Source organism: Rhynchophorus ferrugineus, unplaced genomic scaffold (genome assembly GCF_030347505.1).
Source record: "Rhynchophorus ferrugineus isolate W39M unplaced genomic scaffold, kcgeb_rfMv2 rfM9, whole genome shotgun sequence".
Taxonomy (NCBI): Eukaryota; Metazoa; Arthropoda; class Insecta; order Coleoptera; family Curculionidae; genus Rhynchophorus; species Rhynchophorus ferrugineus.
Genome location: NW_027472588.1, coordinates 3,109,335 through 3,123,496, shown reverse-complemented (window position 1 = coordinate 3,123,496; position 14,162 = coordinate 3,109,335). Strand labels below are relative to the sequence as shown.

The window sequence follows — 14,162 nt, the reverse complement described above, 5'->3', positions numbered from 1 at the left end:
GGCCCCCAGACGTATAAAGCTCCCATCAAAAAAAATCAAGTTGGCATGGTCCACCGAAACGATATTGCATCTTTCGAAACGTCGGTCGCCTTATGAAACCGAGTCTCATGAAAAACAAAACACAAAACGGCCGCCCGACTATGAGCGGAGAAGCGCCGTTCGTTATTTTTCGCGGGATATTTTCACCGCACCGAACGAAATTTTAGCGGGCGGCCCGAGCTGGCAACTTTCACAAAACCGCTTTATTTTTATCCGGAATATTTTGCACCGAGAAGATCGTTATGATTTTCGAAAAAAAAAAAGTTGAGTTTTGAACGAACCGGACGCCTACGAACAAATCACGTATGCCTTGTTTACTGTTTTAATTATTCGCAATAAATTATATTCCTAGCACTAGATTTTTTAATTATTACTCGTTTACTCACCCGTTTATTTATTTATGCTTCTAGGGGTAACGCAAAACTGAACATTAAAAATATACATTTATGACAGTGACAACCAAAATTGATGACTTCAAATATTCTGTTTTTGTTTGGTTTGTATGAATACAATTTAGACATACGTGTATAAAATTGTGTTAGTACTATATATATATATATATATATATATATATATATATATATATATATATATATATATATATATATATATATATATATATATATATATATAGGTGAAAAATAATCTATTTTAAAACACTATTTAAAAAATATAGAGATGACACTGACAATTAAAAAATTATAACTTGAAATATTTCGGTTATATGTTGGTTCGTATGAATTCAACGTCGACATGCGTGTATAAAATTATGTTAGTATTATAAAATTGTTAGTATTATATTGCATAGGTGAAAAATAATTCATATTTTTTATATCAAAATATGGATAGTTGACAGTGACAACTAAAATTGACAACTTCAAATATTCTGTTTTTGTTTGGTTTGTATGAATGCAATTTAGACATACGTGTATAAAATAATCTACATTTTATTTTAGATTGTATTTTGATTGTAAATTTCGATCATCTTAGCGTTAAAGACTTGTTCTAATGTGTTCTAAAAAAATATACAATTATTAAGTGATATTGACTAATCGGAAAATTATAAAAAATGTATTATAGTATTACTTTTTTGTCCTGTCTCTTTTAATTATTCAATGTGAACGAACTTGGAATATAAATTAGTATAGTACAAAAAAAAATGTGCGTGAACACATTTTTGTGAACTTTGGGTGTTAACAAGCTTTTTTCTCAACTCTCTCAAGGAATTATAGCGACGTTCCAAGAAGTATTGCTTCAATTTCAACGCAAAAAGAACAATTCATTAAAGAAAACGACCCAATTCAATTTTTCCTGTTTACCCGGGCCCATTAAGGAATCCGATCGTTTCCGAATCTCGCCCTTCTTCGTCGAACTAATCCCCGTCTAATTTTAACCACGAAAAAAGTCATAAAAAATCATCCTCCCCCAACCCTTATGCCAAACGAAGCGTGATCCTTTCCGTTTCCCCCCTTTTTCAAGTTCAATCACCCCGATCCGAGAATATTAATTCATTTTTCATTCTCCCGGTTTTTTTCCTGCCCAGAAACTTCAGCTGCCAACAGGCGAAACGTCACGTTTGTTCATATCTACGGCTTTGTTTCATGAAAAGCGCGGCCTGAAGGGGGTAGGGGGGAAGGACCCGACGGAGTTAGTCGTGTGTGTGATTTATTTTTGAACCGGGGGGATCAATGGAGGTGTCCGAGTACTCCTTGGACGAACAGATGAATAGAGACGGTTTGAAACGGCCGAATAAAGTTTTTAATGAGAAAAAAAAAGACGTACGTCGATACCTCGTCGTTATTTGGCAGATAGTGATTGTTTCGGCATAACGTTATCCTTTGACGTACTTGGCAACCACTATTAATAATAGCGTTGGCTACTGTCGCTTTTGTTTGGTTAATTTTTTTCGGATATATTGGAGTTTTAATGTTGTTTTTGGGAAGTTAAGACTTTCTCTTTATTGAACTCCATTTGGATATGGAGTGTTCCACAAATATGTCGGCAATAACTAATATAATATAACCGATGATTGAGTTCGATGGCGCTTATCTAAATCACGTGAATTCTCATTGTTTTGATTCATGGTATTATTGATAATGCAATATTATATAATATCTACTTATATTTTTATTTATAGCACTCATAATAATAGTTAATAATATTAATAAAGGATCTTTGTGTGTTGTCGTCTCCCTCTTCGGGCATCAAAAATACTAAAGGAGATTTTTATGATTAGTATATACATAAATGAACTGGAATTATATTATGTATATTGAAAAACATTTTTAGGCGTATAGAAATGAGCCTATATTAATATTGGAATGGTAAGTATAGTATACATGATATTATGCGAAGGTTATTATGAATATAGAGAAGCTAAAGTTGGAGAATCGAAGTAGGACACGAAGCTAAACCATCAGACAGAATAAATACAATTTAATCAATTTTATATGTGAAATGTTCAGTCATTTGGTACCGGGAACGACGAAAAATATCGATATATCGATGATATTTTTGGATATTTTTTCAAAAAAATTAAATACATGTCTTAAACATTATAAAAACTATTATATAGTATACTTTTGGTACTTAATTATAAGGGTTTATTATTATATATTATATTAATATATATTGCAAAAAAATTATCGATATTTTTTTTCAATATATTGATTTTTTTTTTAATTATCGAAAACGATATTGATATTTTTCTCGGTGGCCGACATCCCTACTTGATACTACTTGAAGCGATACAAATAGAAGAGAATTTATAGTTAAAATGCAAATGCCACAAGAAACTTGCTGTTAAACAATAATAAACGATGATAAATAATTACATGGGTTTGAACTCTATTATCGGCAGAAAAACCAAGATTTCCGTCTGATCCTGCTGAGGATATGTTTTATATGATGCTATAATATAGCTAATGTAAGGTACAAGATAAAATAGGGCTGCGTAGGCTCCTAGGTTGTTATTGGTAAGGTAGATATTATCACTAGTTACCTTGACGTTGATATTTCAAGGATCAAGCTAATATCAGAGTCTGATTTTATACAAAGAATGGGGTATATAGAACTCCAAGAAAGAAGATGAATCAATGACTGAGGTAAATATGTCTTACGTTTAGATAATTTTTTTATATAGTTAGTCTCGTTAAAACTCGAGAACTACTAGACCGATTTGGTTAATTTTGGTTTTAAAATATTTGTAGTCTAGGGAAGGTTTATGCTGTGAGAAATTATGGAATAATTTCGAGGAAATTAGTAAAAACACCAATTTTGTCCTTTCATATAAAGCTTCACTGTTGCAAGGGATCAACATTATTACAACATAAAATATTTACGGAAATTTCTGGTGTGGCAAACCGCGATTAGAATATATAACGTATTAAACAGTGACACAGCCATAATATCGTCATCAGATCTAGCAAAACACCTGGTGACTCAACAAGTGGCTATTGTTATTATCGGAGAACATTTTCAAGGTAGATGCAGATGATGGGAAGTTCACAGCGTCATCTACTAAATAAATAAATAAAAAAAGTCAATATCAGAGGTAATAAAGAGAAAAAAAAAGTGTAAGAACTCTCGAAGACGCAAGACGAATGACAGAAGGTGACAGGAACCACCTCTATCCATGGTAAAAATAGCAATGCTTACTGAAGATCGCCGTTTTTCGTCTAAACATTTATATCAGACTCATTTTACCAAAACCTGGTGGGAAAAAAAAAACAGAAATAACAAACAATTTCGGATCTTGACCAGACCAGATCGTGTTTAGAGCGGTTTATCGCTATCACACCACGTCAGCGTTTTTTTTATTACCCTATCTGATCGATCCAGCCTGAAATGTGTGCGAAATTGAATGACGTGATAATTGTCTGAACCGTAAAGATCACGCCGTTAACATATGAATCAATCCGGGTAGTAATATCGCCGCTATTTATTAAAACACATCGGTCTTGTTTATTTCGATGTTTTGGCCACGGCCTACTCGAAAATAGAACGATTTCACTTCGCATAACGCCGGAAAATGATGGATCTTACGATATGTTATGACATATTGCGATTTTTCTCGGAACAGCAATTTGGCGCAGATCAATTTCTTTCCAGATATTCGTATTTAAATGCAGGTCTCTTTGAAAATAAATATGTTCTGAAGAAATATTTTTTATCGTATATATATGCTTCACGTTATACAATAACCAAGACGGATCATACTCACAATCACAGAACTGTACTGGTTAGTCGGAAGATACTGTCAATTTGGCTTAAAATCAGTTTGAAAGAATTTGAAAAAGAGTTTGAAGTTTATTAGCCAGTTATCAAACTGATTTGGGTGTTATAGGTTCTATGAAGATATCGCGCTAAATCAGTTTGTTGGACACGTAATATGGGGCATCGACGACGACTCGCAACACTTTATTCTGGAACCTCTGGAGGATATCTATGTTGGATTTGCTAAAAGTACCCCACAGTTCAGTACCATTATACTTATACAGCAAAACCTTGTTATCTAATGATAATTTATATTTACACTTTATCAGCCGGTACAGTTGGTCTAGTTTAACCCCAAGCTGTTTTCGTTTTGTCATTATATATTTTTTCGACATCAAAATCGTCGATCAAAATACATTCCCAGATATTTAAAGTTGTCTGCTTGCGGAGGTACATGATTATTCAATTTTACTGAGGGACATGTTCTTCTACAAAGGGTGAATGTCACATGGGTAGATTTTGTCTCATTTACTTTGATACGCCACGTTTTCAACCACAATTCGACTTTGTTAAGATGAAGTTGGAGGTTTCTTGTGGCTGATATTGGATCCTAGTGTGATGATAAAACTGCTGTACCGTCAGCTATGTTGTAACAGTAGTGTTTTTTGAGGTCGGTAGGTGTGCCGTATATAATATATATAATAATGGACCAAGAACACTGCCCTGCGGAACACCCGAATATATTGGGTGTAGGTCAGTGTATTCGTCACCCTATTTGACAATAAAATGTCTGTAAGGTAAGTCTGTCTAATGAGGTAAGATTTAAGCAGTTGAAAGTGCGTATGATTTCTAGCTTTTCAGCCAGATTCATTTGATTTGTGACTTTTATCGGCCAAAAAAGTAGTTTTTGACGTCATTCTTAGAGCAAAACATGTGCTTGCAGGAATTCCGATCAATTTTCAGTTTAAAAAGGAACTTATGGAGAAAAATTGGCAACGTATATATCAATTAAAATATGGTCCATCATTTCCAACTCCTTTCCATCTTTCTGGTATCATGGTGATATTGTGACGATATGATACTTCCAACGATACGATTAAAAGAATAATACGAGAACTATATATGTTCGTATTTTTGAATTGCTTTCAAGGATCTATGTTTTATCAAGGATACATAAAAAAATAATGTTTTAACAATCGACACTCACTTGTCTTAAATGTTCTAGATCAGCCTTGTTTCCCAGAAGGACGGTGGGCATCTGCGGCCTCAGCTGCAATACTTTATGGAGCATGTCGCTGGCTTGGGAGAAGGATGTGCGGCAGGTGATGTCGTAGACCACAATGGCGGCGTCGGCCCAATAAATAGCCTCCTCGGGAAAGGCCTCCAGGTCGCAACTGCAGACATCCACGATCTCCACCTCCAGGGAGGTGTTGTTGATGGTTAATATTTGTCGGTAGAGCAAGTCTGAAATGAATATATTAAAATTAGAGCAACATGTGGTGAAACTTAATATTTCCTATAAAACTACACTGAACAATAGTTCGTAATCTAAAATTGTCTTAAGTGTTACTTCCATACTACAAACATGAGTAAATAAAATTAACAATTGGACCAAGTAATGAAGAATGAGTTTCAGTAATGCTAAGTCTGTCCACGTCAATGTTATAAGAAAAATCAACTCATTTCTGTCAGAACATATAATATCCAGGTGTCATATGATAACACAGCAAAATATTTAGAAATGACACTGGGCACGAAACCGCGTTGGAAAGCTCATGTAAAGAGGAAAAGGTCCTCTATTGAGTTGTCTCTCTATTACTCGATGTATCTAATGTAATATGTTATTAATGATGTTAAAAAAAGAAGAATGTTATTTATCAACGGTATCAAATAGTGATATAACGAAGCTCGATGACACGCTTCCACTATTGCGGCCGATTGCATCGTCGTACATCTGGTTTCTGCGGTGCGACTTGCATAAGAAACTGTCCGTTGTACCTCCGCGTGTCTACCAATGGCGGCTGGGAATTCGGGGCCTATGTTTCATCGACTAAAAATAGCCAAATCGGAATGTTTAGTTTCTTTTGCGCGCAATTCGCCGTTGTACACCGGGTTAGGATTTTAACTAGAATTAATCTATTTTAAAACCCAACCGCTGAATTGCTACTTTGTCCGTTATTTCTGGATAACAAAGAAATACCGGAGCACCGAAGGAAGAGGGTTTGATCCGGTGGCTTTTGGGGGGATAAAATGAACGTGTTTCATGGGTATCAACAGACTTATTTTTCTTTTCACGCCACTCGACGCTCAGTAGTTATTTTATCCGGTTGATGTTCTTGATATTGAAATATTTCAGTCTTTTGTAAATGTCATGATACACGCTAACTTGAACTCAATGAATGTTGGTTTACGGTTCAATGATAACAATTACCAAGATGGGATGATGATAGAGGAAATAACTAAAGGTCAGTATACAAAATTGTATTATAAAATATGAAATTGTATTATAAAGTATGAAAACTTTATGAGCATGTGTGTTATTGTTCAGAATATACATGAATATTTGGTTAACATGTATGAGGAGAGAAATGGATTAAGGGGAATGCAGTGATTAAGTGTAGTTTTATCAAGAAAAATGGTATACAGGTAGTAACAGGAGAAACTAAAGAGAAATATAGTAATATCGTAATGACAAAAAGGATACATTGCATCGAAAGAAACAAGAATTAAGCATAAAACAAAAATGTGCTCTCTGATGAAAGTAAAATACATTACTCCACATTACAGTGGATTAGGTCTTCGGGGGATACCAATATATAAAAAACGCGCCTAGAATTCGACCTATACTAGTGTGGAAAAAAGTTCAATGTATATATTATAAAACAACTCTAACCTATAAATTATTGTGGTTGCATAATTAATTGAAGTTTGATTTTCTTCGATAATGTATGCATTAGATATACTATAATGTTAGAATATAATGCTGCGGCAACATTGCGACGTTTTGACAAGTCTCCCGTGTCACTACTGTTTTGAATAGACTATAGAAGATTTTTATATAATTTGTATTAATATTTAGAACTAAAGAAACTCCTCAAGGATTCGTGTGAAATTGAGACGGAAGCATCCAGGGTCTTGGCTCGCGAATAGACGCGATTTTATTCGACGACTTCTTGGATCTAGCGGCCGCGGGGATGCGACGGACAAATCGCACGGCACTAAATCCGACGCCGGTTCCGCGTCGTAAATATAACGCGTCCCGACACACGAAAATCTCTCTCGCTCCGACGCCTTTTTCCTTCGGCCCCGGGGTCCTTGGTAAACCGCTAATGTCCGAAGGCGTCGCGCGTGGCATTTTCCGAATTTCCCCCGTCGCAGGACGAGAATTCCGACGGTTAGATTGTGATTTACGGCTGTTGCGCGACGCCGTTTCGCAGAACGCTCGTTAAACCAAATGTTTTGGAACGCGCGGAAAAGAAACCGACAACACGGCCGCTGTTTACCTGCATTCCGTTCGGTTGTATCAGCCGGCGGTGGTGATTTGTTGAAAGTCGCGTCCACTAATTGGACGGTTTTAATTATTATCGTTTTTTTTTCATTAATGCTCATTCATTCTTCCTTGAGTCAATGTACTCAGTGCCAGCCATGTTTATTGTAAAATTATTTATGAATCAAATCACTTAAATAGTCAGTCATTCTGTTATTATCGCATTATATCCTGGTCTTGGCTTGAATAACTTATGTAAGAAATACTTTCATTTCTTGGTAAATAAAGTACAATCATTATAATTGGCGTTGGGAACTATCGATTATTGTCGATTACAAACATAACTCAATAATTCTGGTTTCATTGGTTGCCAGATTCACTTTATCGTCGTATCTTCGTAAGTCTTTCCAGTAAAGGCACTTCCATAATCGCCAATTATTAAGTGACACTATGAGCACCATCTTCCCCGAACAGCTTCCTCTTTCGCAACTAAATGTATACAGTATATGTATACATTTAGTTGTGAAATGTGTATCAACCATCTGAGCGTATTTGGAGTATTCTCCTATTACCGATTTGTAAGAATTGCTTTTATTTCTTGGCAAATAAAACACAAACATTCAACAAAACATTATTGTATCACCATTATAGTGCCTTCTATATTATAATTTATGTATCAAAAACTAAAAGCATTTCTTACATTTATTTAGAGGCTCCTCAACCTCAACTAAGTGGAATTAAAGAAAACAAAATGGTTGACCTCATCACTAAGGACATCATTGCAACTGGTCTTCATTTTCAACACGTTAGACCATGCAAAGATATATTTCCTTATATTGAAAGCAAACTAAATGATATGACTTAAGTGAGCTGGGACCTAATGGAAGATACCAACAAGTTATAGCCAATTAAAGATTATTTTTTCTCCTCCAAGAATAACTCGCCAGGACATTGTAAATTCATCCATTCCCATTTGTCGAGGAAAGAACTTCCTTTTCAATGTTCTTACTGAGGCTCTCCACACTCAGTATATCATATACTCATAGAGTGATATTCCTTGATCACATTAAAGTCGAACTTATTCACCTCGGAAAACGTATCCAACTCCTTTACCTACAACATGATATATGAACACGAATTTTGTGATCATCTATATTGTGATATCTATCTAAATCTACTTTTCCTTGTAATCTATCTCATCTAAATTAATACTAAGGCAGTTCTGATATTGATGACCAATTCTGACTGACAAGGACTTATGGTAATGCTTTTTTGTTATATTACTGATATCGAGTGTAGTTTCCACATATAAGACCGGTAATTTTGATGTAACAAGAAACACCCTTGGGAGTCAGGAGTCAATTTGGAGACGATAAATTATCAAACACAAATATTTCCTTAGTATATTGATCTTCTACTTGTCTACGGAATGTCAGTCGTCTTATTCCAGTTTATAAATCAAACAGAAACAAACCGAAATGCCAAAAAAACCGGGAGAATATAATGAAAATTATACAGTTGGATGTAAAATTGAGTGAGATGTTGTTTCCGTTATTTTTTTGTTTGCTTTTAGTCGGCGGTAGTTTACAAACTCATATCCAGTAAAGAACTCGCACACATCAATCAAAAAAGAGGCGATTTCCTGCCAATGTCCAGTGAAAATAATGTAAAAATGGTTTGTATATGGTGAATGAAATATATTTAAAGGAGTAATTGTTTTATATAAGTCTCCGTTAATAGCCAATGATAGATGACTGGCACCGACTTCAAACGGTCACGGTCTGACTAAATATATCTAATACATAGAAATATAATATTTTTTGATAACATCTTTTTTAGATATGCTTAGTATTTATTAAATACATCAATATATATTCCTCAATTATAAAATTATAATAACTTAAGCTATAGTTTACACTAAGGATATACACTTTATATAAGTTCGTATGGTTTGGTTCGATTCAATCTTCCGGTATCCTGCGCGTTGTCCAGTAGTTGTTGCCTCCACATTAGTATGATTTAGTTTTTTCTTCTTTCGTGTTCTAAGGCGAAATCTTTGATAACTTCGCAAATGCATTTGATTTCCTGGTCATCGTGCACTTCTTCGTTGGTTACGTAGTCATAGGCATTGGCAATTAATCGAAGAATTTTGTTTTGACAACGTTGGATGACTAGTTGATTTGAATTTTTAGTGCAACCCCATATTTGCACCCCATAGGTCCAAATTCGTTTTATGATTGGCTGATGAATCAATCTCTTTGATTTTAGATCAAGTTGAGAGTATCTTCCCACTAACTATTTTGGTTCTAATGTGTTTTGCGTTTTGTCTAACATGATGTTACATAAGAAATATGAATCGAAAAATCTGAAAACTAGAACGCTTTATAGAAGACTGATATAAATCAAACGTTATCCATCTACGCCTCTCCTATTTTGCAAGCCGAATTCGATCTAATTATGAAACAGTAAACAAAGACGAATCACTTCCTGGACATACCCCGACCGAATCGAGCCGGATAAATTTACGGATTTCTCGCAATTCTCTCGAAAAAAGAAAACCGGAGCTGACGACTGACGACGACAATATAACGATTCCTCGATTCCGCTGGAATGCGATAACCAAAACCGCGATCAACCGCAAGTAAGATCCAGCTGTTGTAAATAACGTGTAATATCAAAGAACGTTCGATTTTTTTGGTATGTGTGTGTGTGTGTGTGTGTCGATGGCGAGAGAATTTTAGCAATTTAACGCAATAATATCGCGGTAAATAGATGGTTATTAATTTAAACAGTGGTAACGTCATATGCCTCAGGAGCCTGCCAAAAATTTGCACTCCACACCAACAGCACCAAACTTTTAATTCGTGTTGATTTTATTAGTTTTTAGCTATTTTGATTTCGGTCATTTCCCAACCTTATGCATATATACCATCACCGGAATAAGAGTGTGATTCGTTGTCATTTTCAAGTCATATCTCAAACTAATTAATGATGTTAACATGTTAATAACATCTCTCCATACTTTGCACTATTTCATTTTATCTAAAATCAGTCAAGCAGGGATAAATGGTTGTCAAATGGGACTAGAAAGGTCCGAACCATATATGTGTGTAGTGTAGGCATTGACCGTTTTTTAATAGCTTGCTTCAATCAACTACATTAAGTTAATTAGATTAATCGTTTAACCACCAGGAAAAATCCTTCTCCAATCCCACTAAACCTTCATTACCGCCATTACTAATCTATATTATTATCTATATAGATAAGAGTCATAACACTCATACAGGTAGAAGTTCGTGTGGTTTGGTTCTTCGCGCGTTGTCCAGGAATGGTATTACTTCCACGTTGCTGCGATTTAGTAACCTTATTCCATTTTTTAAAGCAAAATCTAGGATAACTTCGTAAACCTATTTAATTTCGAAATAATCGTGCAGTTCTTTGTTGGTTATGTAACGAAGAACTTCGTTATGTCGATATTTACTGCCGTGTCAATTCAAACAACTAATTTACATGTTCCAGTTTCATGCAAGTACGTAATACGTACATATAGGTGACCTCCAAAGTTTCTTATTAGAGAAAAACCGAAATTAATTTGTCTCCAACATATTTAATGATTAAAAATGATGAAACCCATTCCATGCATCAAGAAGTATTCAATATTTTAGTCGGTTTACTAATGCTATAAAAAAGAGATATGTCAACAAGTCTCAGAGGAATGCAAAACTGATGATGTAATGGACTCAATGAAACCTGGATTTTTATTATTCCTTAACATAGATAGTGATTGGAATGGCAGAGAAAATAGAATTTATAAAGCAAGATGTCTATGTTGTATTACCATTGTAAAATAAAATAACATAACACTTTTAGCTGTTGGAAAATAAATCTTAACGATCAAGTACTAAAGTCACTATGCTGCATAGCTCTGAAAATTTGTATTAAAATACCAAAGATATACAGCAAAAATAAATCGTCTGAAACAGACATGGAAGAACTCCATCATGATGACTAAAAAAACATAGAGTTGATTCACAATGAGACATCATTGAACGATATTTTTCCTCTTTGGGTGTAACGTTGGTGATTAGTCCAATTGCGTAACACATTTTTTTTGGACTAACCGAAAACCAAAGCTGACCAATACCCGAACAATTATCACGGAGTGACACAAAATTAGATCGAGTTTTGACGCAATTGTGAGACGGTCTTTATTTTTAAAAAAGACCAGTTGCTACTCAATGGCGTTCCACTGTTTACGCTCGCCCACCTAACCGCATGAAAGATATGTATGTGTGTGTGAGTGTGAGCGTGCATCGAGCCTATACCGTGGACCAGCAGAGAGATTTCCCACGGAGGAATGCCGGAATGATCTCACATTTCGGAAATTTCGCCGTATCCGCACGTAGAGATACTTCATAAACTACCACCTTCAAATATAAGCATCGTTTAACCTTTTACATGTCCAATATCGGTACTTTATGATCAAACGAGAATAATATTTACGTTTTTTTCTTAAGAAAATATCCGATTACTTTAAATTAGACCAGGGTACAGTCATGTGTTTACTTCGGTTATATATATGTTAGTTGTGATGAGTCTTGAAATAGTTGCAATCGGTTAGGTTTGATTCATTTAATAGAGGTATTAAAATTAGTACAATATGTCAATATTTACTATATATTAGGGGCCTAATGTATTAAAAAAATTGCTGTTATTTCTTAATGAAAATAATGTATAATGCAATAACATTATTTTATTATGGCTCAAAGCTTTAAACGTAAAATATATAATACTTGGTTGTAATATTGGACACTAAGTCTAATTAAGTAACTTCATCAATAATGGAAACAAATTCTGTTCGACGATATTTTTACGCCGAAGTAACATATGTTAAAACTACAATATTATTAGTGATATATGCTATCAGTAACCAATATTTAAAGCCTTGTTAAAAGGTTGATGTTAAAAAGAAAAAAGAAAAGAATTTTGTTCTGTTTTGGTGTTTCCTCTAGGCGCCTTGTTGAATGCTTTTTTGATTTCAATAAACCCACGCCATCCCTCATGTCATAATTTAAAACATAACATCAAAAATACAACTTGGGGAATTTATAAATTATGATTAACGGAGCGAGAAAAAGCGCACAAAAGCGTGCAGAAATAATGAATACGGATAAGTCACAAGTAATAATTACGAGGATATATATTTAGAAGCGTACTCAGGAATCCAAGCCATTATAAACCGAAAATAGCGACACTGATGATGTTCATGACGACTCAACCCTGTCGTTATTTGCGAAAAAAGAGGAATAATTTGTCAAATACCATGACTAACAACGTTCAATCCGAAAGAATGCGTACAATTCGATAGTTGGTTTATTAATCATTGTTTGTTCTATTAATATCGGCGCTGGATGTTGTTTGTTTGGGATTTTTTGGCAAGTCTCTCTCCCCGGGACCCGAACTAGTGGAAAGTATTACAGTTTTTCGCCGATGTTAATTATTTCGCGCATTTTTTTCGCTACGGTCTGCAGGAAATCATATAAAATAGGGCAACACGAAAATACTGACGACTGGTTGTCAGTTATGACGTAGGTATGATAGCATGTAGGTGTGGACAAATTTGGTTTGAAGCTGTACGCGAAGTGCTGAAATGGAGAGCGGTTAAAAATAGTTGTCGATGATTGTTCCATCTCCATATTAATTTAAAGTAATTATATTCGGTCACAAAATAATAATTAGACACATAATGAAGCCACCAAAGAATCCAGACAAAGGCGAATCGTTTAAAACAAATTTAGGAACATCAGATAAATTGATCAATCTTGCTTAGGTCTGAAATTGAACGTTATGATCTGCCAAATGAATAAAATGTCATGAAATGGACTTATATTAATATTATAATTTGGAGTCAATTAAAGTGAAATAATGCTTGAAAAGTTTGATGCTCGGATACTGTATGGAAAAAGTGTTTTTGAATTAATGTGTAGTCATTTTTAAGAAGTGAAGATATACCAACAATTAAAATTTAAACCCCTACAGATATATGGTGTCCAAACTTAAAGATACACCAAAGTTAACTCAAGACTTCCAGAACCCAGTCATTTGATATGAAGACACTAGTTGACACCTAGATGTATCAGTGATGACTGAAAATAATTTCAAGAGGCTTCAAGCAAACACTGAGAACTTTAAAAGTACTAAAAAAAATCCAAGATAAAGGACTGACGATGTTTCACATGAATATCATGAATTAAACACCAAGTTAACATTAGAAAAAAAATGTCACAGTTCAAAATCCTTATGTTGTGTCTAAATACATACAATTTATATATATATATATATATATATATTGTTTAATAAATTTCGAAAGAAACAAAGAGAACCACCTTGACAGTTTACCGACCCCTGGACATATTCGATC

The 14,162-nt window shown here is 34.5% G+C and overlaps 1 protein-coding gene across 1 annotated transcript in view; it reads right to left on the bottom strand.

Moving 5' to 3' along the window:
• LOC143202540 (ras-related and estrogen-regulated growth inhibitor-like protein) overlaps positions 1 to 14,162 on the bottom strand; it is a 29,260-nt gene that overhangs the window by 1,134 nt on the left and 13,964 nt on the right. Inside the window, exon 4 of the mRNA XM_076414148.1 lies at positions 5,462 to 5,718. Coding sequence (XP_076270263.1) covers positions 5,462 to 5,718 — 257 coding nt within the window. The remainder of the gene's footprint in view (positions 1 to 5,461; positions 5,719 to 14,162) is intronic.